The sequence below is a fragment of the Pollachius pollachius genome (genome assembly GCF_949987615.1).
Source record: "Pollachius pollachius genome assembly, chromosome: 14".
In the NCBI taxonomy this organism is placed as follows: Eukaryota; Metazoa; Chordata; class Actinopteri; order Gadiformes; family Gadidae; genus Pollachius; species Pollachius pollachius.
This window is the reverse complement of record NC_136947.1, coordinates 15,698,585-15,721,748: the sequence shown is the minus strand read 5'-3', so window position 1 is coordinate 15,721,748 and position 23,164 is coordinate 15,698,585. Positions and strand designations below refer to the sequence as shown.

Sequence of the window (23,164 nt, the reverse complement as noted above, 5' to 3'; positions counted from 1 at the left end):
GTGGGCGCGGCGATGGGGGAGGCGGGGTTTGGAGTCTGGGTTGGCGTTGGATTCCTGCAGGGGCCCCAGGCTCCCCACATATCAAAGTGCTGGCATGCGGTGAGAGGTGCCGCGCTCCGGGACGCTGGGGGGTGGGAGGTGATGAATGAGGCGGCGCTCTGACGTGATTGGGCGGATATCCTTAGCCGACGCGGTCATCTAGAAGGCCAACATTTTTCAGGTGTAAAATAATCAATCAATCAGGGACAACTACTACAAAAATGGCACAGGTGCTTGTCCGGCCGATTCGTCGCCAGTGTTTGGAAATCCACCTCGGCCTACCGGAGCAGACCCGTTCACCTTTCTGACCAGGAAGGATCCAACGAGTCCATGGACTAGAGAGCAGCAGGGCCTGGAGACCTGTGTCTGACTGCGGACTGACCGACGTCCGCTGGAGAGGAACAGTGCAGCAACATGTGCAGGAGCAGGGCGTAACGGACACCGGTGGAAGTGCGTCCAGTATCCAGTCTGGTTGACGTGTTTAGCCGTTTCCTTGTGCCGCGGAGACGTCTCCTCGACGTGCGGTTACCAAGTTCTGTCGAAGAGTCGGAAGCTCTCCGAAATATTCCCGAGGACAGAGGTAGTCCGAGCGGATGTCCTCCACCGAAGAGAAGCGCGATAGACGAAGCCGTCACCTGGAAGACAAGAACGCTGTTAGATGTGCAAGTGAACAACGATTCAAACGGTTGTACTTGTCAACCATCTAGGGGCCGAGGAGAAGGGCGGTCAGATGAACACCATTCAAAAACAATCTGTTGGGAATAACCGCATCGCATCAAATCCCCCAAATACATTATAAAAAGTAAAGCATTTCTGAGGGCAAATGCATCTTCCACGAAGGATGCACTTCCTGGAAACAAACAGTGTTGAGTGCTGGTGCTCGGCGAAAATTGACACGCCAACTCAATTTTCCAGCCACACAGTTTTAAAAGCGTTTATGATGGAATGAGTTGGCCACTGGGAATACGCAAACGGGTGAGCATGCACCAGAGAGGAAGAGAGAGAGACAATAACAGAACTAGGGAGGGAAGGAAACCGAGGAGTGGACGGTTGAGTGGCTGGGTGTTTTATCACCTCAAAGGTAATATCCTCTCGGTTGAAAAGTTTTCCAATTAATTGGTGGATTGGGACGTTATCAAATGGGAAAACAAGCCAAAGCCCTAATGCATTTTACAATTGTACAGCCTATTACTGTATTTTAGTATTTCCACAAATGACTAATTCCACCTCCAACAAGAAGATAGCTGCCGGTGACAAGATACCAGACAACCAGTGTAATTAGACTTTATTCCAATAGCAATTGGGTCAGAGACAAGGAGGGTTCAGTTTGATGCGTAACGGTTTAAACCAAACATTGACATGGAGAACCCGCCCTGCATTTCACATTTACATTATTCATATTGAGAACGGCTCTCTTTGTAAGGATGCTGAATCCTTAAGAAGCAGTTTGCTGAAGCACAATCTTCTGCAGTTCAAGTTCAAGAGAAGGTTCCGCCATAGATGGCAGAGCAGCATATCTAATGTTATGCACTTCAGTGTGCTTTTGTAGCCCCTTATCACACAAAACCACCCCCTAGCTGGCATACACACCACACACTCCTGCGTTCATACAAACACACACACACACACACACACACACAAACACACACACACGGGCTGGCAAACACACACATGCATACTCGTGGGACAACTGATACACACACTCAAACACACACAAAAATGGGCCGATAAACACAACGCACACAAACACACACACACACACACACGCACAAACACACTCACCTTTAAGGCTTCAAATCAGTCACACTCACTTACACAGACAGAACGTCAAAGGGACAGCCTTGGCTCGAGTCTGCTTCAGCAGTACCACTCAGTGACCAGCTGCTAGCCCGGGGCATCTGACAGGATATCCAAGTGTATGAGAGCAGCGCAAGGCCTGGCTGGAAACATACTGTTTCCTGATCCCGTTCTCCCTTGCAGGTGTCTGCAGACAAACAGGCACGAGAGATGCGCCCTAATCCCACAACGCTCCAGTTGAACTTATCAGAGAAAGCCGTGGTGGTTTTATCCGTAGAGAGGTTTCGGAGAATGAGGAGTACGCTATGAAAACACTAAACTCCCTGCCAGCCTTTTATAGGCTGACATTCTGCTCAACTGACTTCGTCCAAAGGGGATAAACATAAAACCACTGCAGGCTTCGGTCTTTCATTTCCTAGTGTTCAAAAAGGACCGTTGACCTAAAACATCAGGACCTAAAAAAAGATCAGAGCAATGGTTTATTCCACGTGCACTCTAGTTTCTCCCCCCCCCCATCTCTCCCCTTCTCGTGGTTTACTTTCAACGATCTCGGGAGGGCAGTTGAGAAGGACGGTACACACACACACACACACTCACACACACACAGATGCTCAGGCAAATTCACTTCCAAGTCGAGATGCAAACACTTCCCAGGGAGACCAAGGGAAGGAGAGAAATGTGTCTGAGGACTCACCAAACGGAGATGAAAAGACAGGACAGGCAGATAACCCCCGTCCAGATAGGGATTACCGTTTGATCGTTTGCATTTATTGAAGCGTCTGCGGTAATATCCTCGTTTATTTAAAGCCGCAATACGCTGCAACGGCCCTCTGGGGGCCGATGTCTTTACAACGTCGCGCTGGTCGGTGAAATGATGAGACCTGCGTTCAAAGTGGATTTTTCCAACTGTCCGCTTCAATTACCATTATGGGGCTCAGTGCTCGAAGGTGAATGCTTAGACACACTCACTGCTGGACAATGACGGCGTTCCGAGCAATCACCTCAAAGAGGAGCGAATCCCCCTCTGCCGCGGCTCTAGCTCTGACTATGATCATCATCTGCATCGGTCTCATCTCCATCAGCTTTATCATCTTTACTATTAGTGTCATCATCATCGCCGCCGCCGCCGCTATCATTCCCAAACTGCGAGAACATAAATGGTGATGAATGATTGGGGTGGAGGTGATTGTGGCTGTTCGGGGTGGTCTATATAAGACTTCTCTCAGACCCAACCCAGAGTTTGCTCTGTGCTTTTCCCAAAGCCGTTGGTGATGAAATGTGGGTCTGTTAGAAGGCTATACTTCATTATATGTGACACAAGTCCTTCGGCTTGTTTCTTTTTTTTCTTGTCCAGCGACCAAAGCCATAAATGACTTCCTAGATGGATAATTAATAGCAACTGAAAGGAGGTCAGTCACACGTGAATAATTCGCAAAACATGCAGACACAGAATAAGTTTTGGAATAATACCTTGGGGAGGATTAGGTTATGAAATTCTGGACCACCCTGTGTGAAATGGATGCGGTATGGACTAGTAACCATCTATGGCAGTACATCATCCCCTGAATGCTGAAGGATACATGCATGTGTGAACTGAGAGTCTTGAGGATATATCAAGCACATTATTGTTAGTAATGAATACATGAATACAGGCCAAAGTTTCAGTTTTCAGTTCAAGAAATGAAGACTAGTATTATGTAAATGGAGAAAACTTGGTGACTGGCGAATAAATGTCACCCCGTGAATATGTCGTTCGTGCATTCTTTGTAAATGAGCGGCATGTCCGTGTCCATAATTAGTTGACAGACTCTTTGTTTATTTCAAGTCATGTTATATCTTCGTTTGACAGGCCACAAGCCTGCTTTTTCATTATGTTAAATACTATAAGGGTATTCAGGGCAGCCGGGCAGGGGCACACACAGAAACACAGACACACAGAAAGTGCCATCCGTTGCACAAGATGGAGTATTTGGGTGAACTCTTTTGGGTATTTGGGTGAACGCTCCTGGATGCTGACATCTTTGTGCATCACCTATGTTGAAAATAGGCTGGTGCAGCTCAACAGCTGACAAAGTGTTTAGCACTATACGAGAACACATCCCCGCGAAGCACTGCCTTTCAGTGAAGGGCTCTGTGCAGGAATCACATGTGGGCAGCATCCTATGTCATGCACTGAAATGTGGGCCGATTCAGGCCAGATATACACGACGGATTTCTCTATCGCAAATGTGTATGATTAATTATGGATACATATGCAATGAAAAATACCTATGGAAATAGGTATGGATGAATTTGTATGGCTAAATGTGTGTGTCACAAATATCTAGGGCTAAATATGTATGGCTAAATATGTACGTATAAATATATATTAATAATTATGCAAGGATAAATATGATTAAATATGTTGTGTAATGGTTTGCGGTTGAGAAGCCATCAAAGGCAGACGTCTGGCTGTCAGCACCCTGTGGTGACACCTCCCCGTCCCAGAGCCCAGAACACTTTTAGAGGAACCAGTTTTCAATACACTCGGGTTCACATGAGTTTCTGCTGGCTGCAATGTTATGAAGATTGCAGACTGTTTTGTGTTCTTTTGTATCAAAAAGCTGGAAGTACTATTCATCACTGAATGTTATGTGTTGGTCCTAGCAGGGCTAGGCAAGAGCCAGGATCAAGGCCACGTTGCAATAAAAAGTCTTTCTTCATCACCCGCTTGGTGGTGTTCAGACTCACAATGACAGAAACAGATCCACTGAACAAATAACTCTCGCCTCGCATTTCACCTCCACCAATCTGCATGGTTTTTTCAAGTAATCACTGTTTTATCTATCGATGTCTTGAGCAAAAACTAAAAATAGATGATACAAAGAGGTATGGGTGCACTTTGTTGCTTAGAATTAAATATTGGCTCATATCATTATCATTATCATATATTGAAAACGTGGTGCTCCATTTTCTTTGGATTGCATTCACACTATAAACCAGTTTATTTGACATTAACATTTAATTAAAGTCAGGGGGGAAGAGAGAGCGAGCAAGAGAGAGCGAGCAAGAGAGCGGGAGCAAGAGAGCGAGAGAGCATAGACAGACACTCGAAATTAACTACCATCTAAGCTAGGGTAACATCTGTATCTTAAAATGTTCATTGGTTGCCAGATGGATGTAACACTAGTCGTTTGTCCGATTACATTATTTATCATGTTGTGGCAAATCATATGCTGGTAAGAGAGATATCTGACACCGACATGGGAACTATAACTTTGAAAGTGACTACCTTTAGAGTGAAATACTTCAAACTCACCTTTTAGATTTTAGTACAGGACTGCATCATACCTGGGATATATTTTGAACACAAATATCTTGGAAAGCATTTCTTGTTTATAAAATAGAAATATAATTTGTTGACTTAAATCGATTTGGGCTAAAAACATACATACAATCCTTAGGAAACGCACAGCAAAGATATCTTCATGGCAGTCCATGAACATGACTCACCCCCGCAATTTGAAAAACAGCAGCAGAACCACTAGGCCTAAATTGCATTACAGCGAACAATGATATGCAACAGGGCTGCAATGAACCAGAAGATAATTATTATTGGTTGAATCTTGAGCAGCCATCATCATCTCCGGCTCGTGAGCACAGACCGTCACGCTAACTCCCACCCAGGCTGTGCCTGGGGGATGCCCCGTCTGAGGCCTCCACAGGTTCACTCACACCTCTAACTTCTCACCCCACGGGGGGCGCTGAGCCTGCTGGAGCAGGACGCCCCGTACCAGATTCTAGGCTGGGGGACAACAAACAAACGAAGGCCGCAGCACACGTCATGCTAATGTTTTTGCAATCGGTTTGAAATTGGTTTCTTTTTTGAACTTCCATTGTCCAAGTAGCCTTGGACCCCAGAAAGCAGGCCGGGTAAATTCTCAGTTTCCATCGAGGGGATGTGAAGGGAAAAGGGAGGGTGAAGGAGAGGAGACTTGGAATAACAGGATGAGCAGCGCCTTGAGGAGGCAGATGTCGAGGAACAATGGCGCTGAGGCGCATTGAAGATGCTTGATTGAAAATGGAACAATTGTCTTTGCCAAGGGCAACCATGAGGGAAAATGTCTGTCCGCCGAGTGTGCTGAACACACCAAACACAACCACAATAAAGAACACTCAGTCCAAAAGGGGTTCCGACGTGTTCTCTGCGCTGCCAACATTGACCGTCTGCGACCTTGCGTAAGGTCATGCATTGTCTGCCACAATCACATGGTTTAGTGAAAAGCTTCAGCTGAACACGTGTAACACTCAGACAAACAATAGCGGAACCCACACACCCACTCAGTATATGTACTGTTGGGTAGCAATCTGTACATACAGAACACAATCACGCACAAAGAAACCCACTATACCCACACATCACAAACACATTCTATGTAAAGGCACTAAGAAAGCCTTTAATTGTATTATCGCACACAGACACACCAACACACACACACATGGATAATCACAAAGAATGGGAAACACATGTGTATGGTCGCACTGATAGGCAGAAACACTATCGTTGTCGCTGTGTCTCTCCCAGATGTGTGAGGCAGGCCTGTGGCTCTGCAGAGTTCCCTTTGGTTCCTCTGTTCTTTTCACCACGGATACGCACAGCAGACACATATCTGACCATCTGCCTTTTTGTTCAAGGCTATCAAAGACGTACAGGTTATGCATTCACCGAGGCAGAAAGTGAACAAATCATATGCTGATTTGCATGCCCTGAATGGGCTCGTTGTATGGCTTCCAAAATGAACAGAAGAGGAAAGAGAATAAAACAGGAAGTTGATGGTCAATGTAGGTACAGCTGGTATGTAATACATAGAAATCATTATTTGGTATTTTTAATTTGGTAACTTTTTTAAACGCGATTCTTATTCTTCTATTGATGTTATTTTATATATAAGGATACAATCAATCTAAGTATGTATTTATGTTCCTCTTTGGGCCAACAACCGAAAAAAGAGGCTAAACAGGCTTAAAGGCGACATGCAGAGGTAGGCGTGTTTGTTTAGACAAAAGTTCGGTCAAGCAGGGAGGAGTGAAATGCTTAGTTTGTTGCTTCAAGATTACAGGCAGGCAGGCAGTCTCTCTCTCTCTCTCTCTCTCTCTCTCTCTCTCTCTCTCTCTCTCTCTCTCTCTCTCTCTCTCTCTCTCTCTCTCTCTCTCTCTCTCTCTCTCTCTCTCTCTCTCTCTCTCTCTCTCTCTCTCTCTCTCTCTCACACACACACACCTGAGGCGTCTTGTTCTTCAACCTACAAGCTAGCCCTCCCGGCCACATCAAAAATGCATTAGCCGCGCTACACTCGATAGCAGGCTCTGGCAGAGTAGTGGTTCAGCCCTCTGCTACCGCTAACATTACAGCACCTCTCACACCTAGCTGTCAATAAGTTAAACAACAGCAAAAAAACACCTCAGTATTTTAGGGTTAGCGCGGAGACAGGGACAACCATGCAGAATTAGAGATGATTGTTAGGGCTGGATGATTAATCGAATTTCGATCTCGATTTGATTAATTTGATTTGAGATTTTCTTTTTGACTATTTTGATAATTTTTTCAAGACAAAATTTCAAAGTTCTCAGATACAAACTGTTTTTGGGAGAGACATGCTGAATAAATACATCATGTTTTCAAACTCAAAAATAATCGTGATTTCAATCTTGACCAAAATAATCGTGATTATGATTTTTTTTTTCGAGCAACCCTAATTGATGTCATCAGAAATTACATTTGTTTGTTTTTCTAGCTTTACTCAAGCATTTTATGTTTTGTACAATATTCCACCTACCAAAAGAAATTTGACAGTACAAGCTAGGATAAGGATTCCAAGAAAGATTATCTCCATTCAACAGAAATATTGAAATATATATTAATATATATTTTGATGCCATTGATATAAACTGAGAAAAAGTGAGGCTGGCTATAATGATAATAATAACGATAATGGTAAAAATTATAATAATATCTGCCTTCCCTCTCAGCCATCCACTTCATCTTGAGATAGAGGGAGAGAGAGAGAGAGCACAAGCAAGTGAAAGAGAGGGCATCCCAAGACATTAGAATGTAGATATTGAGGATTTAGGTCATATCACCAAGCTGCAGGGACCTGATGCTAGATATTGTGATACAAAGCGGAGGAGATTAGTCTCATATACTGCCATGGCCTACAAAAAGTGGTTTAAGAGCATATAGTAGCACTGGGTGATGTTTCAATATACTATGCTACTGTGATATTTTTAAGTCTTATCAGAATTGTGATAAGTGTGTAGTCTAAACATAGTCAACACCAGAGCCCGACAGATTTTAGGGGCCGATGCCAATACTGATATTAAGAAGTAAAAAATTATGATACCGAGATTCAAAATATATATCCATCAGACGTTATCATATTTAAATATTTATTTTATATATCCTGGGGGTGGAGTAGCTCCTAGGGATTTGCTGCTCACCCTTCAGCAATGCTTCGGGCCACAACAAAATGACATTAAAATCATGAGCTAAAAGAACGCTACGGTGCTCATGATTTTAATGGAGGAGCAGCAACTAACCCTCACACAGAACATGATGTTAAACTGATGGTCTTTACGTGGATGTGCTCAGTTAAAGCATTTAGAGGTTCAAACACCACAGCAGAGGATTTATAAAGAGGTAATTACATCTACAAATTGTCACCATTTCTAAAGTTTTCATATCGGCAAACATATATTATACGCCAATATCTTTATGTGATAACACAGATGTGTTATCTGTGATAGGCCAATATTGTGTATAGTTGACATGAGAGAAATAAAATCTATAAGTTAGAAAGAAAAAACCTTAGACATCTCACAATATGGCGCTGGGCAAATAAGGCCTATTTTTCTCTACTACTAATCAATGTGATCGATCGATTTTTTTGATTAAACCATAAATTGTTACCCATTCAATAAAACCTGGGCTATCATCAGGATCAGAACGTCAATATAATAATTAACAGATTCTTCATTGTGCCAGGCCCTTCATCATAGCCAGCCAGCCTCAGTACCTATGATAGCCTAGTCACAGTGACTCTTTCTCCAATGTGAAACACTGGTAATTTAACTACAGCTATCAGCTTTGATTTCCCCCAAAAAAATCAGGATATTCTTTGGACAGCTGAAAGTCATCCAGTACCATGACAGGCCGTGCTAAATAAGGTGAGAAGTGTGAAAGCTGACAATAGAAGAAACAGATAGCAAAAGCATTAGATAGACTGTGGGCTCCTGGGACTTTGGCACATCTTAAAATGGAGACTTCTTATTTTTCTTTGCTTGAATTCTCTTGCCAGCGGCAACAACAGAATGAGTAGCACAACACAATGTATAAGGAACATCATTGCACTGTTGTACTTTTTGTAGAGTACAATTTAATAAGGGCCATGTATTTCCATCTTGAGCAGAAAAACATGTGTTTTGGCAGTTATTACAATATGTATACACAACAGCAAGGCTCAGTGTAGTATCAAACAAGTCCAGAAAATACAAAACCATTTAGATTCTGCATTTGAACCCTGAGTCAGTAACTTGTCTTTCTGTCAAAGACCAGCAGTCGACATATATCTAGCAGTGGAGCATAAACTAGCAATATAACCGGGAATAGCCAGTAAACAACAAAAAAATATGTAATAACAAAATTCCCTACCAGTACAACAGTGTGCTGCCTATTGCAGAGCCTTGCCTCAGCCCCACTCCTAGCACCTTTTTTTACTACATCTCATGCCTTTGTTCCCTCCTCTTCCTTGTACAGCATAGGATCGTCGCAGTGGTGAGGGGTCAGGGCTGAGGCATCGCGGCCGGAACACACCGCCGCGTGAGCGAATGGCCGGCTCCATGTCGCGCCAACCTTTTGGGCGCTGATTAACTGGAATAGTTCAGGGGGCAGTTTACAGAGTGGTGCTCTGTTGTCGCGCCGCGTGGGGAGAGCAACGGCGGATACCAGACAAAAATGCCAAGGGATGACCGGCTGGGAGGGCAGGAAGAACAAACGCACAAACCCAGCAGCAGCAGGGAAACGGCGCTCACTGTGGCAACGACGGGCCGATCGGGTCGGGCCTGATCGGTTATCGGCTAGAGAGGGCTGGATGCGAAGATGATGGGTGAAGTTTATTCTCTATTCGACAACTAAGACATGAGGGGTTCGGAGATGGAGGTGAAGAGTGTGGGCGAGTGTGTGCACTGGTGTGCATGCGGTGTTATTATTTATGTATTATAATCAATGTTTGAGAATTTCGAATCTATTCCCGTTTTTTCAATACTAGATTGATCTGATTGATTATTTTGTGCATTAACTACTGGATATTTGCAACCAAACACTGCACTGCATTGTGTCTGACGTGTGCATGGGTTTGTTTGTGTATGTGTGTGCATGTTCCCGTACGTACGTGTGTGTGTGTGTGTGTGTGTGTGTGTGTGTGTGTGTGTGTGTGTGTGTGTGTGTGTGTGTGTGTGTGTGTAAAGACACAGCACTGAACGCAGGGTCGATAAAAGCAGAACAACAAACAGCCCAGACGAGCAGAGAGCTCTCTGGAAGATGAGAGCATAAACCAGTCCAACAGGACTGTACCAGATGAGAAAGTGATGATCCAGTTTTCGTTCCCTCTCACTGTCTGTCTGTCTGTCCGTTCAAGCCCTCCCCTGTCAAATGTGAGATCATGCTGATAAGTGACCTATCCTGGGGCTCACTACATGGAGGCGGGACTTCCTGTCATCTTAAGAAATGTACTGGCTTAATTTTCAATGAAGTCCAAACCTTTTTTCAGGTTCTATCTATACAAGTTCAATGGGTGGGCACAAGGCAAAGTACACACACACACACACACACACACACACACACACACACGCACACACACACACACACACACACACACACACACACACACACACACACACACACACACACACACACACACACATACACACACACACACACACACGCAGAGAAAACATTTGCAAATGTTCTCTCAATACAAATACAGGCAAAACATGCAAACTCTCAGCTGACCACAACAAGTCCACGAGAAAAGAGTGGCGAAGTCACGCCCCTTCCGGTAGAGCCCATGGGACCTATGAGATCTAAAAATATGAATGGGTTTCAATGGAGAGAAAGTAATTATTTGCTGGTTCTAGTCTTCATATATTTATGAAACTACAGCTCTTCGCTTCTCTCGACACGAATGATATACGTCACCACCCGCACTTGGAACTCCGGTACAGACATGGCGATCACTCTGCTCCACTTCACCGCTTTTTTCTAAGGGGAGGATAAAAGCATCGAAAAAGGTGTAAACCATTATAAGTCGGGGCATGTGGAGAGTTCCGGTTATGCCGATGGGGAGATTGTCGGTCTTGTCCTCGCCAGTCGCAGGGAGCATGACGGCACATACGAGACGTGGTCTTTCTCATTGTGTTTTCTCTACAGCCTTTAACTGAACAATTGCACAATAAACGGTCAAACGCTCTTGACATGAAAAATTATCATTTAAATCCACAAACAACATATGTGTAATCTGGGGCATATAAAGACTGGGACCAGAAGATAATTACTTTCTCTCCATTGAAACCCATTGATATTTTTCGATCTCATAGGTCCCATGGGCTCTACCGGAAGGGGCGTGACTTACCCACTCTATTTCAAAGCAGCAGCGCAAACCATTACATCCCACCAATTACCCGCTATCAATTATGTATCTTATTCCATTTAAAAAAAACAGTGTGATTAATGTAGCGCAAGGCAATGTTTTGGGACACCCTGAAGGTTATACAGTCCATGTAATCCCTCCACTCATCTTTCTCTTCATTATCTATGTCTTGCCAGCATGTAGTCTGCACTCATGCCATGCGATTCTAATAACCACATTCCTTGTCGATAACACCCTCTTCATTTCGCTCTCTCTCATATCCAGCTGCTCATTTGGCATTAGAGCAAGTAAAGACACAGAGTGGGGACATAGAGAGGCTCCTCTGAGGAGGCACTGTTGTTTGAGAGGGAGAGAGTGTAAGAGAGAATGACAGCGAGAGAGAGGGAGAGAGAGAGGGAGAGAGAGAGAGGGAGAGAGTTAACAAAAGAGCAAGATTGAGAGGTGAGGCTTTGGCACATTGCGTTTATAGTGACTTGCTTATATGTTTGTTCCGGCTACTACTGTCCATTTATACCCTTATTGCTGGATAAGCCTAATGAACCCACTGCTTAAGTCACCCTCCAAAGTCTAGCGCGGAAATGAACATAATATGGAAGAGCAACACTTATATACAAAACAAATAGGTCTGCAACCTTGTTAAACAAAAGAATGACATGCCGATTCTTGGACAATGAAGGCGGAACTGTGTCTCGGCATGCTTTCAACTAGTTCAAGATCCTATGTTTTTGAACCATAGGATCTTCGTACAGCTTTTCATATTTGGGCAGTAATTTGAAATTAGCTCCTATAGTGGTGTTGTGTTTTTGCACACGGACACACACACACACACACACACACACACACACACACACACACACACACACACACACACACACACACACACACACAGAACCGGCCTTCCACAGAATGCAGGAGTGTTCGCGGAGGAGCTATTGATTAAGTTTGAAATCCACTCGTCGCTGGCTGGCTTGACAAAGACATCTGGGTGTGACCACAGGAGGTCTGACAGAAAAGCACACTTAGAGACCCCACACAGAGAGGGGTATCAATAGAGAGATGATTCAACACTGAAAACAGCACACCATTTCTATTGATACACAACTGAAACACGAACAATCATCACTGCAGTGCAGCATGGCCAAACTTAAATGGTGCAACCATAGCGTTCGGGATCTAGAAGGCTCGCTTATAGCCAATAATGACACTGTAGAGAAGGATCGGATATAATGGGTTGGTCATGGTGTGTTTGATTGACAATGCCGACGCGATGTGACATGGAACGTTTGTAACACATTCGATAATGTGGCAGTTACAACTACCTGAACTAATACAATCCATGGCCACAAATTAACTCTGCTATCTGGGGGTTCTCTTATCTATGCTCGTATTGTGGTAAGACTTATATAAAGACCAAAGGGAGAGGAAGAGAGTGGGGATAGACAGTGAGCCCACTTTGAAAAGGGCTGGATTTAGTATTTGAAAGAGTTGAAATAATAGAATAGGATAGAATGGAAAAGTGTTTTTAACCAAAGCAGGAACATAGCTCAAATTTGGTACACTACAACACACACACACAAATAGGTGTCAGTCCCCCACTTTGGTTGGTCAGGTCTAGCCAAGTAGTTGCCATGACAACAAATCCCAACATGAAAGAGCCATCGGAGGAATCCCTGGTATTCACCAGCACTCTGACCATGTGCACTGGTAGCTATAATGACAAAAATAAAACTATTAAATGGATAAAATCACCATAGTGACACAGAAGTATAATTGATCCCACTTTAGCTTAGCTACCTCAATTGTAAAACACAGATCTGGACCACCAATTAATTTGTGGCAGGGAGGTAACTACATGTTTATGAGTCTCAAAAGGTTCAAGGTATGTTGGAATACTTTCACATTTAGCCAGGATAGCTTGATTGTGAGAGTTCATGGGGAAGAAAACTTGTGTGACTAAAAGGATGAGTGCTGTTTGCTGTTTGTAGGCCTTGACTGCACAGTGAATGACAGTTTGAATAACAATACTCTGTGACAGGCAGTTTGTGCTGGCCCTCGTCATTCACCAAGACTCATTTCATAATGTTTATGTCATGAGCCTCTGATTCAAGAGAGTCCTTGAGTTAGTAAAGGCATCAGCGTTTTTTAAAACAAGGACAGTTCAACTAGGATGTTCCCTGGCCATCGCGGGAAATCAAACACTGACTTTATGATCCCAACACTGGGACTCGAACCAACTGCTGTAATATAAGACATCATAACAACCCTGGTCATGATTGTCCGCTGTTGATCATCTGCCTATGATAATGTGATGGGTTTGTTTACTATTTACATGCCCAATGCGAGACATGACACTTAACTGATGTATGCAATTACTTCATTGGTAGCTACAGTGTAGAAAATACAGTTGAGCTTTATTGCTGTTGAATTGTTGTGAAATGGAAGGATTTTCAGCACAATATGTTGTTGTTAATTATGCAAAGCAACAGAATGGTGTTTGTCTATGTGTACTGAATGCATGATGTCCAGTATCCACAACTAAGTAGAACTCTAAGTAGAAGTGAGGGAACAATTTCTGTACAAATGATGTGACATATATCATTGAATAAAGAAAACAATAATTCACATGAAAATATATTCCGCAAGATTAGTGCACATCTGACTGTTGATTTGCAATCAATAATAATAGTTAGTTTAGTAGGCTCTCTCTCTCTTTAATAGGCTCCAAGTAGGCTCTCAAAAACTTTCCTGATTGTTATTAACCATTTTTAAATGCCATGTCAGCTGTCTCTGAACCCTAACAAAGTGTGTCATCTGCACACAATCACCTACATTGCCAATGTGCTAAGGTGAGAGAAATGTCAGATGGGAAAGCAGATGAATCTTCCTATGGGACATGTAATTGCATCACATGCAGTAACAGTACATGTTGGAACAACAGCGTGGACAACCATCTGAAGCCGCATGAACGAAAAGCACTGCTGCTTATGGACATAATACACACTTTTCGCAAATCCCCACAGCTGCTTTGGCAGTGGTGAGGAGAAAGTGGGTTAGGAGTTAGCAGATCTGCAAAAGGAAACTGGACCTATCTCTCGCTCAGTAACATGGCTTTCTAAGCCCCGAAACGGTTCATTTGTTCCACCGTGATGATGTTGCCTAGTATTGCTGTTCAGTGTCCCTAGTAAGTGGAATATACATCCCAAACAAAACGGGTTGGCAAAGGAGATATCATAATCCAGATCAATAAATGCATACAATTTCAAGATGGCAGGGTAACTCAATGCGGGATAGATGGAAACAAAAGATGGAAAGGATGCAATGGTCAGATAAACAATGGACTGTAGCTAAACTAAGGCAGAATAAATAGTACACTTACCTTGATGTTATTAACCGAACCGTATTTTGTGCCTGGGTCTTCTTTTACGGAGTAGCCTGCTCTTAGTTAGGGTGATACATTCGCTTAAATTATCTCTCAAATTGCATCCTCTGAATTAATATTGTTGAAATTGTGTTGGTTTCTTCGCAAAGGACACTGTGAAAATCACAACATGAGACGTATCGTAGAACAATTTATCATGCTAAAGAATACTGTTTTTATCCATCTTCACAGATTGCCTTTTTGCCGGATGTTTTATATTAAAAAAAATACCAATAAAGCCTCGTGTTGGTTCCACAACGGTCGCAGAAATTACTAAAATAAAAGATAATCTTATTCTCCAGCGAACCAGGACTGTAGAAGATATCCTCTTGATTCCTCCGTCATCCTATTTTGTTTTTGTGTTGATATGAAGGCATAAAAAGGATGCTCTGAGGCAGTGGCAGTAAGCAGGTCCCTTTCTCCCCTGCTGCCTACGGAAGCACTAATGGTCCAAATGCGCCTTATTCTCTCCAACGCAAGGGGAGCCAGACAGGGCTAGAGAACTGATAGGATGGCCAGCCCACCATCCATTCCACAATTTAACCATAACCAGATTAACTAATAGACTTGAAACAAACCAGACAATTTTACCGGTTTAGTCACATCGCTGTCCAAAATAGAGATGAAATAACCTTAAAAGTTACATACGAATAGATAAATAAATATGCTTTAACAATTGTTTACTTCCATGTAATACATCTATTCGAAAAGAATATATTAGAAAAGATAGACAATTGATTTGAGTGACAATAACAAGTCCAGTATAGTGCAGCTATTAAGAGATGCAAACATTACGCAGGCCCATCTTAATTAGAATATTGCTGTACTCTGGTCTACACGTCCCGCACCATACTGTACACCCGCACAGATGCTGGCGGTGGGCTATTTTAGTCCGTCAATGCTAGTATAGATTGCATAGCACCGGATAACTAGATGTAGTTTTTCTACGCCATCTAGTGGAAATAAGAGATGACACATCATAAATTAAAGGTATATACGATTTAAATAAGGGTGTTGTTCCTTAGGAATGAGTCCATCAGAGCAGACTTACCAGAGTAAACAACATGGACAAGCCTTTAAAACGTAGTCAACTGTAAAATATATATTTATAAAACGTTGTAATATACACAAAGTAAACCACTTTCTGAATAAAAAGAGAAATTCAGTCATTTTTTTCTTTAGAACTTTTTATTATCATGGACACTTAGGAGGGAGATTGAGCATTTCCATCACACATCAAGTCAAAACTATACGTTTCTTTTTCATATTTTTGAACCACCACATGAACATTGACTGTACAAATGGAACCAATTACAACCACCAAAATATTGGGCTGCATATTGCGCCAGGTTTCCTAAAAATGTTTCTGATCAAAGTTGCAAACATTCAAAATTCCAGAGGAAAACCTCACTGCTTGAACACTTCTGGAAAGCCAAGTACAATTGATTTTTTTTTTTCTGGAATTTTTTGCCCTCTTACTTGTTACTTATTACTTACAAGTGGAGTAAGTGGAAACTAGAAGGAATGCTTTCAGGACAAACTTACATACAACATGAAAAAACGGACGAAGGTGAGAAGGAAACTAAATGTTGCCTCAAGCGACTTGAAAATTAGTGTTTTGAACCCGCGAGGGACCCTGGAGTCTAAACGGGGCCAACATTTAAAGGGACTTGGATGGCAGACACTAGAAGACATTAGATGTGTAATGACGCTAAAAAATATAGATTCTGCGATTGAGATCAAACCCCTTCACACTAGAAAAGAGCTTCAAAGGATTACCCAGATGGACGGTACCTTAGATACAATGCCATGGGGCACATGAGAAAATCTATGATTGCACTACGAATAGGTTTGCTTCTAGATGGAAACTCCAAAAGATGGCTCCAGAAGTTTGACTACTTAAGTCTGACTAGATCTCTCAAATACAATTACAATGGATGCGGCAATGACTTTCTTACACAAGTTTTGTTTAGTTCATCGGTGTAAAACCATTTCATTAGAATCTGTTCGCATAAATCACTAGTTAATCTCATTAAAAAAAAAGGTATGTTTCTCGTCAGCAGACTCATGGAATTGAAATAGAACAAGAGCCGATCCTAACAGCTAAGGGGAACTCAAACGTGGTTATGGACGTTTTAAAGGTTGGACAGCCTTTAGTCTTCAGCATGTGTGGGTCTATTGCTCTTGCCTCACCCGCCGAACGGGATTAATACTCTTTATTCTATTCAATGATTCTGCTTTACTTCTATCAAGAGGCTTGAGAAAATACTGAATCTGGCCCACTTTCTTTGTTTAAGGACCACTTGAGTATTAAACTGCAACCAAAAACAAAATAAGGACCAGAACAATCACCCATACTATTCAACAGTACTACACATAATGCTAAACATACTCATGCTTCACAGGGAGAAAATAATAACAATGTACACACGCACACACAAGCACATTTTCAAATTCTTATTTTTAACCGTCATCTGGGAAGAGTGCCTATTTACCAAAGTAGTAAAATAAAGCTAAAAATATGAAGTCAATTTCCCCAATGTGTTTATTTTATTCAAACCGTGGTTGACTTAAGAGATGGAGCCATGTCAAATGATGATCGCATGTTACTACAGTAGCTATCGAAAAAAATTGGCTACTGTTGTATACCCTATTCAATGCATGTATTGAATTTGATAAAAAGAAAGTCAACTGATGAGTAATTTGGCTAGGTTCAGGTAACAAATGTGCATATCAGCAAATTAAATATTATAGTCAAACTAAATTATTTTCATACTTTGTAAACTATGCCGCTTCTTCAGATTTCAATCTTTCCAGTATACCTATCAACAGCTGTTTTCAGACCAGAGGGTGCATATGCTACTCATCAGCAAATGACGGTTAAAAACAATCACAGATAAGAAAAATACATTTAAATAATTTACGATATATTTACACAATAATGTATGATATTTTCCAGCAGTGTCTTCATTACATCTTCTCATCTCTTTGAATACATCTTCTTAATCTCCCATCTTTACTTTCGATGTCTGGAAGACAAATTATAACAATTTTAAAGTCTAGCAGAAACTGTACACAATGATTGGTCCCTCTTCAATAGCTCAGCTAAACCATAGGATAAAACCTAATGCAACTGCTAAGCAAGCTTCATTTGATTAACATGTATTTATGTCTATGTGGGGAGTAGTCTATCATTTGGTAGGGCTCAAAAATAATACACAAAGGATCAAATGAGGGATACAATGATTGGAACAGAGACAATATAAAAAGGTTTTCAGACGGATGCATAAAAATAGGATTGAAGCGTTGACAAACCTCCCACTTTGTGTTAATTTAATTTTAGCTTAATTTCATTATAAAACTCTTATTTCCATAAAACAAACTTAAGATATACTTACATGCCAATCATGTGCTTGACCCTAATGACTAATAATTGCACTTGAACCTGATCTATGTAATGCTTCTACAGCAGCTACTTAGTCAATCCATACAGGGAACCACTATAATCCAAATATCGTTATATTGTGGTTCATTTTGCTGACTAAAATTGAAAGTAACTCGTCTGAAAATGATATAGCTGTTACTACAGCGTTTTTTTAGCGTGAACTAATTGTATTAGTTCACTTTTTCTTTTCTAGAGGCTGCTAATGAGAAAATGTCTACACTGCAAGTGTCGTTATCATTTACCTGCAGAATGGCTACAATGACGCCGAACAGGCCGATGGCGCTGCCAAAGATTTCCACAATGAGAATTTTGACGAAGAGGTTAGCGTTCTGGGCATCAGCCAGGGCTGCCCCGCTGCCCACGATACCAACACAGATGCCACAGAAGAGATTGGAGAAGCCCACGGTGAGCCCAGCACCAAACATAGAATAACCTAGGATTCAAAAGGGTTAGAATGGTTCAGCAAGAGTTAGATAAAAAGGTGGTATAGTGTGTGTGTGAGTTAAAAAAACAACAACATTGGCTTTAAATGAAATGACTATTAGTTTGAATCAAGCACGATCTGAAGCCTTATGCATGTTCTCTCACCCGCTTGGTAATTCCTTGCACCGATGGTTTCTGGAGTGGTTCCGGTGAAGTTCTGTAAAAGAGCAGAGACTAGCTTCTTGTTGTTGACTGACACTATGAGATTACCAAAATAAATCTGCACACAGACTCATCATTTCCCATTTGGCCATACTACTCACCTCAGCCATGTTGCTGATGACGATGGCCATGATAATTCCATAGATGGCCACTGCCTCACAAAAGATGATGCTGAAATAAATGAAAAGAACACATTTTGACTTCCTGACCAAATTGTGAAAATTATCAATGGTTTGTAAAATACCAAAGGTTGCAGCGATGGTACATTCTGCCTTATTGTCAAGAGTTATCAGACGCTTTCCTTTACACTGTAAGCCTCATAGCTTATCATCGTCCAATCTTCTGTGTGCTTCCTTACCAAAGTCAAAATAAACCGTTACATTTAAAGGGCATACCTGACCAGGTTCTTGGTTTTGATTCGTGGCGCCTTGACACCACCCCCAATGATGCTGGATCCAGTTATGTAGATTCCCCTGGGAAACCCAAAAAACAAAAGACATTTATCATTTCGAAATGAATTCTGCAATACTTCATATGGTCCAGTTTGCCTTGTTGGTTTAAAATTGAGGAAGTTAATCAGTAAGTTTGCAAGGTGGGAATTGTAGCACATGCTTGACAATTCCATTACAGAACTAAGATGGAGAAGTGAGCTGGAACAGTTGGACGGAGGGACAGTGATGGCCAAACATTAGCCACATGTGAACAAATGAGCTTCTCACCAGGCTGCTCCTACGACAGAGAGGGAGATGGCGAGGCCAATACCCAGGTTTGCCCACATAAAAGGGGACGTCTCTGTAAGGAACCTAGAATAGAAAAAGATCCAATAGACAAACACATGGCACTTGTTGAATGAAATATGTACAGACAGTTGATGTTGTATCCGAAAAACAAATTGAATAATAAATGAACAGTTCTTACCATGCGACATCAAAACGGAATCCAAGGTCAAAGATGGTATAACAGATACCTAAAAGATTTGAAATGTATACAAGTTAAAAAAAAAAAGACAAAGCTCAGCATATAGTCTTAGCGCGATTCTCATGTGACTTGATTCTGTGAGCTACGTGAACACTTCCATACACACTTCCAAACCCCAAGCCTATACGAATCAATACATTGTATCCAATAAATTTAGACTTTAAGTCGCTAATGTACTACAGGTGATAAATCAGGAAGGACCGCATTCAAGAATGGTAAAATATATGCAGGAATACCAACAGCCTGTGTGATAGTTCCCGTTCTTGTCATGTGATAATCACACCTAGTTCCTCCCTGCAGGCGGTAGTGCTAACAAACAAGCTAACTCGGCTTAAGGCTGCTAGCTTTGACAGGTTCGCCTTGGCAAGGTACTACCTCAATGATTGCTCGATTGATGGTGTCATGGTCTCAGCATTGCATCTCAGAGACATATTAGCGTCCAAACAGTTCAAACCAGTATGAACACGTTAATTTGTTTGATTAAAGGCAAGGCAAACCAAACCCTAGCACGCAAGCATCCTATGCAGGCAGAGAACAGCTGCTCCAATGCAGTAACCGATCATTATTACACGGTTGGACTTTCATGCAGCACAATTTAAAGCAAGCCCTTCCAGTGCCGTTTTAAGTCAGTGACATATGGCTCAATAACTATCCTATGGGTCTGCAATGGATTTATTCTTCACTCTATTTTCCCGGAGTTAGACGGTTCCCTTCATCACGTTAGCAGCAGCTCTGACTACAGATACTGACAGACATGTCAAACCGTGTACACGTGAGGTGTGAACACAACCTAACGTATGTTGATTCAAAGTCGCAATCCATGCACGTTTCAAGAATAAACGAGTGCTTACCGACTACGAGTATAGTGCTCCAGAAGGCCAAAGTGACCCCGGTGTAGAGAATAGCGTGTCCGTTCATCATCCACTCCACGAGCATCGAGCCGGCGACGGTTTAGATGTTCTGGCGGGATACCTATGGTTAAATGTTTACAACGTACGTCAAAAACACACCAGCAGCTTAAAAAGTAGGTGCTAAAGGTTATTCGGAAGGGGTAGAAAAAGAGTGTTGTAGCATCGAAAGAGGAAGCTGGCGCGGGTCACCTGATCAAGGCTGGAGAGTGGCACGTGACCGGAGTCGTGACGCATCGGAGACAGGCTACGGAAGCCACGTGAATGCGTCGCTCCTTAATGTTACCTTGATTGGCAGAGCGTCAATATACTATGTACAACTGCTAAGTTTAGAGAAGCAGCTTAGATTTGATATTAATCAAAGGATATACATTTACTAAAAATACCGACATGTAGTTTTACACCACCTAAAATATGCAACTACATTCATGACCGCACGATGTCGCCCTTGAACTGTACAAGACTGAACGTAAAAATGTGCAACGAATAGATGTGAAACAACTCTTGCATGACTGCCTGGCTGTCACTGAAACCTCGCTGTGAACTAACGTGTTATCAAGGGTGGATTACCGCACGGGCAAACCGAGCACATGCCCAGGGGCCCAAGGGCTCAGGGGGCCCTAAACCAGAGCTTCTGTATGAAGTCGCTGTTAATAACTTTTAATGTTGCATTGTCGAAGCAATCAGTAGAGAAATACAAAAACTCTAGCGAAAACAGCAATAGTACGCCTATTACTACTGAGTAAGAAAAAAGAAGATCACTAGGGGGCACTATTTCAGTTTGTGAATTTGAGATCGGTCACTCACAGGTCATGAACAAGGCACTGTGATTTAAACATTGGAGCAACGGCGAACGGTTGTAACGGTGAACTCTTAAGTGGAACAGCTAAGCCAAAAAACCAAACGAGAAAATGTATTTGCTGTTGACTTTTATTGAGGCCGCCGTGCCTGCGCAGTTTACTTTACTTAGCTAATCCGTGATTTTCTTATTGAACAGCCTCAAGAAAATTATATTTGATTATTGTTAATATTATAAACTAACGAAATTCGTTCAAATCGCCAAAAATGGCAACCCTTGTAGATCCTGTTTTGTTTATATATATATATATATAAAAAAAAATAAAGATGCATTTATTTGTATCTTTTTTTGGGGGGAGGGGGAGGGGGGGGGGGGCTGCGGAGTCCACCTGCCCAGGGGCCCGTGTTGTGTGTAATGATGGGTAGTATAGGGGGTTTACCCAATTCATAATGTCATTGATGATGATCTTGACCACCCCCCTTCATATTTGGGATATTTGTAAAGCAGTAGGTCTACTTCTGGAAAGAGATCCAGCTAAAGGCAATTTGAACATAGTGGCAAAGTCACGCCTCTTCCGGTAGAGCCCATGGGACCTATGAGATCGAAAAATATGAATGGGTTTCAATGGAGTGAAAGTAATTATTTTCTGGTCCCAGTCTTTATATGCCCTTGATTACATATATGTTGTTTGTGGATTTAAATGATAATTTTTAATTCAAAGAAAACTAAACATTTTCGCGAAGAAGTTTGATAATGTTAGGTTTTGTGTGAGGCCGCTTTGTGAACTACAGCTCTTCGCTGCTCTCGACGCGAATGATATACGTCACCATCCGCACTTGGAACTCCGGTGTGGGTACCAGATTGACTCGGCTGCCAGTTCGACTCGGGGTCCTGCGCTTACAGATGACGTATTGACACTTGATGTATCAACACAAGTCAACGGACAAAACCCGGAAGGGTTGTTTATAAACGGGGCTCAATCATGGACATAAAAAGAAGGCTCAATCCGTTTTGGTTTTGATTTCATTGAACGCAGCCCGTTCTTTCGCACAAACAAAGCCATTGGAAACACGTCTTAAAGCACTGATGAATGCATATGTAGCCAAGTTCCTGTTATAGGACTCTTATTCTGAAGGAGGAGAACGGAAGTCTCTGTGTGTGGGTCGCTGTTTTGACTCGGTGTTAGGAGCGCTAGAAATAAAGTGGATCGCCCCGTTCAGTGAATGGAGTTAACTGATTCTTCTTTCATATATTACCCAGGTATAGGCAACAATATAATGCTCGGCTACACATATATTTTTGTTTTCACATATGTTAAAGTAATCATCACCTACAAAACGAATCCTATATTGATGAAAGCCCCCCCCCCCCCCCCCCCAACGTTTATTAGACTACTGTAAGTTTATTAGAGCTGCCAGAGCAGCTTGACGGTCCGACGCATGGAAATAATCCAAC

The 23,164-nt window shown here is 42.2% G+C and overlaps 1 protein-coding gene across 1 annotated transcript; it reads right to left on the bottom strand.

The window, feature by feature from the left end:
- Window positions 1–16,798: 16,798 nt before the first annotated feature.
- atp6v0b (ATPase H+ transporting V0 subunit b) lies at window positions 16,799–21,101 on the bottom strand. The gene is made up of 8 exons (XM_079751487.1): window positions 20,854–21,101; window positions 19,943–19,991; window positions 19,744–19,827; window positions 19,420–19,497; window positions 19,126–19,195; window positions 18,968–19,019; window positions 18,622–18,812; window positions 16,799–17,963 (listed from the first exon to the last, which is right to left on the bottom strand). Exons 1-8 carry the CDS (start codon window positions 20,936–20,938, stop codon window positions 17,937–17,939), a joined length of 636 nt encoding a protein of 211 aa, XP_079607613.1. The 5' UTR covers window positions 20,939–21,101; the 3' UTR covers window positions 16,799–17,936.
- Between the last annotated feature and the right edge of the window lie 2,063 nt (window positions 21,102–23,164).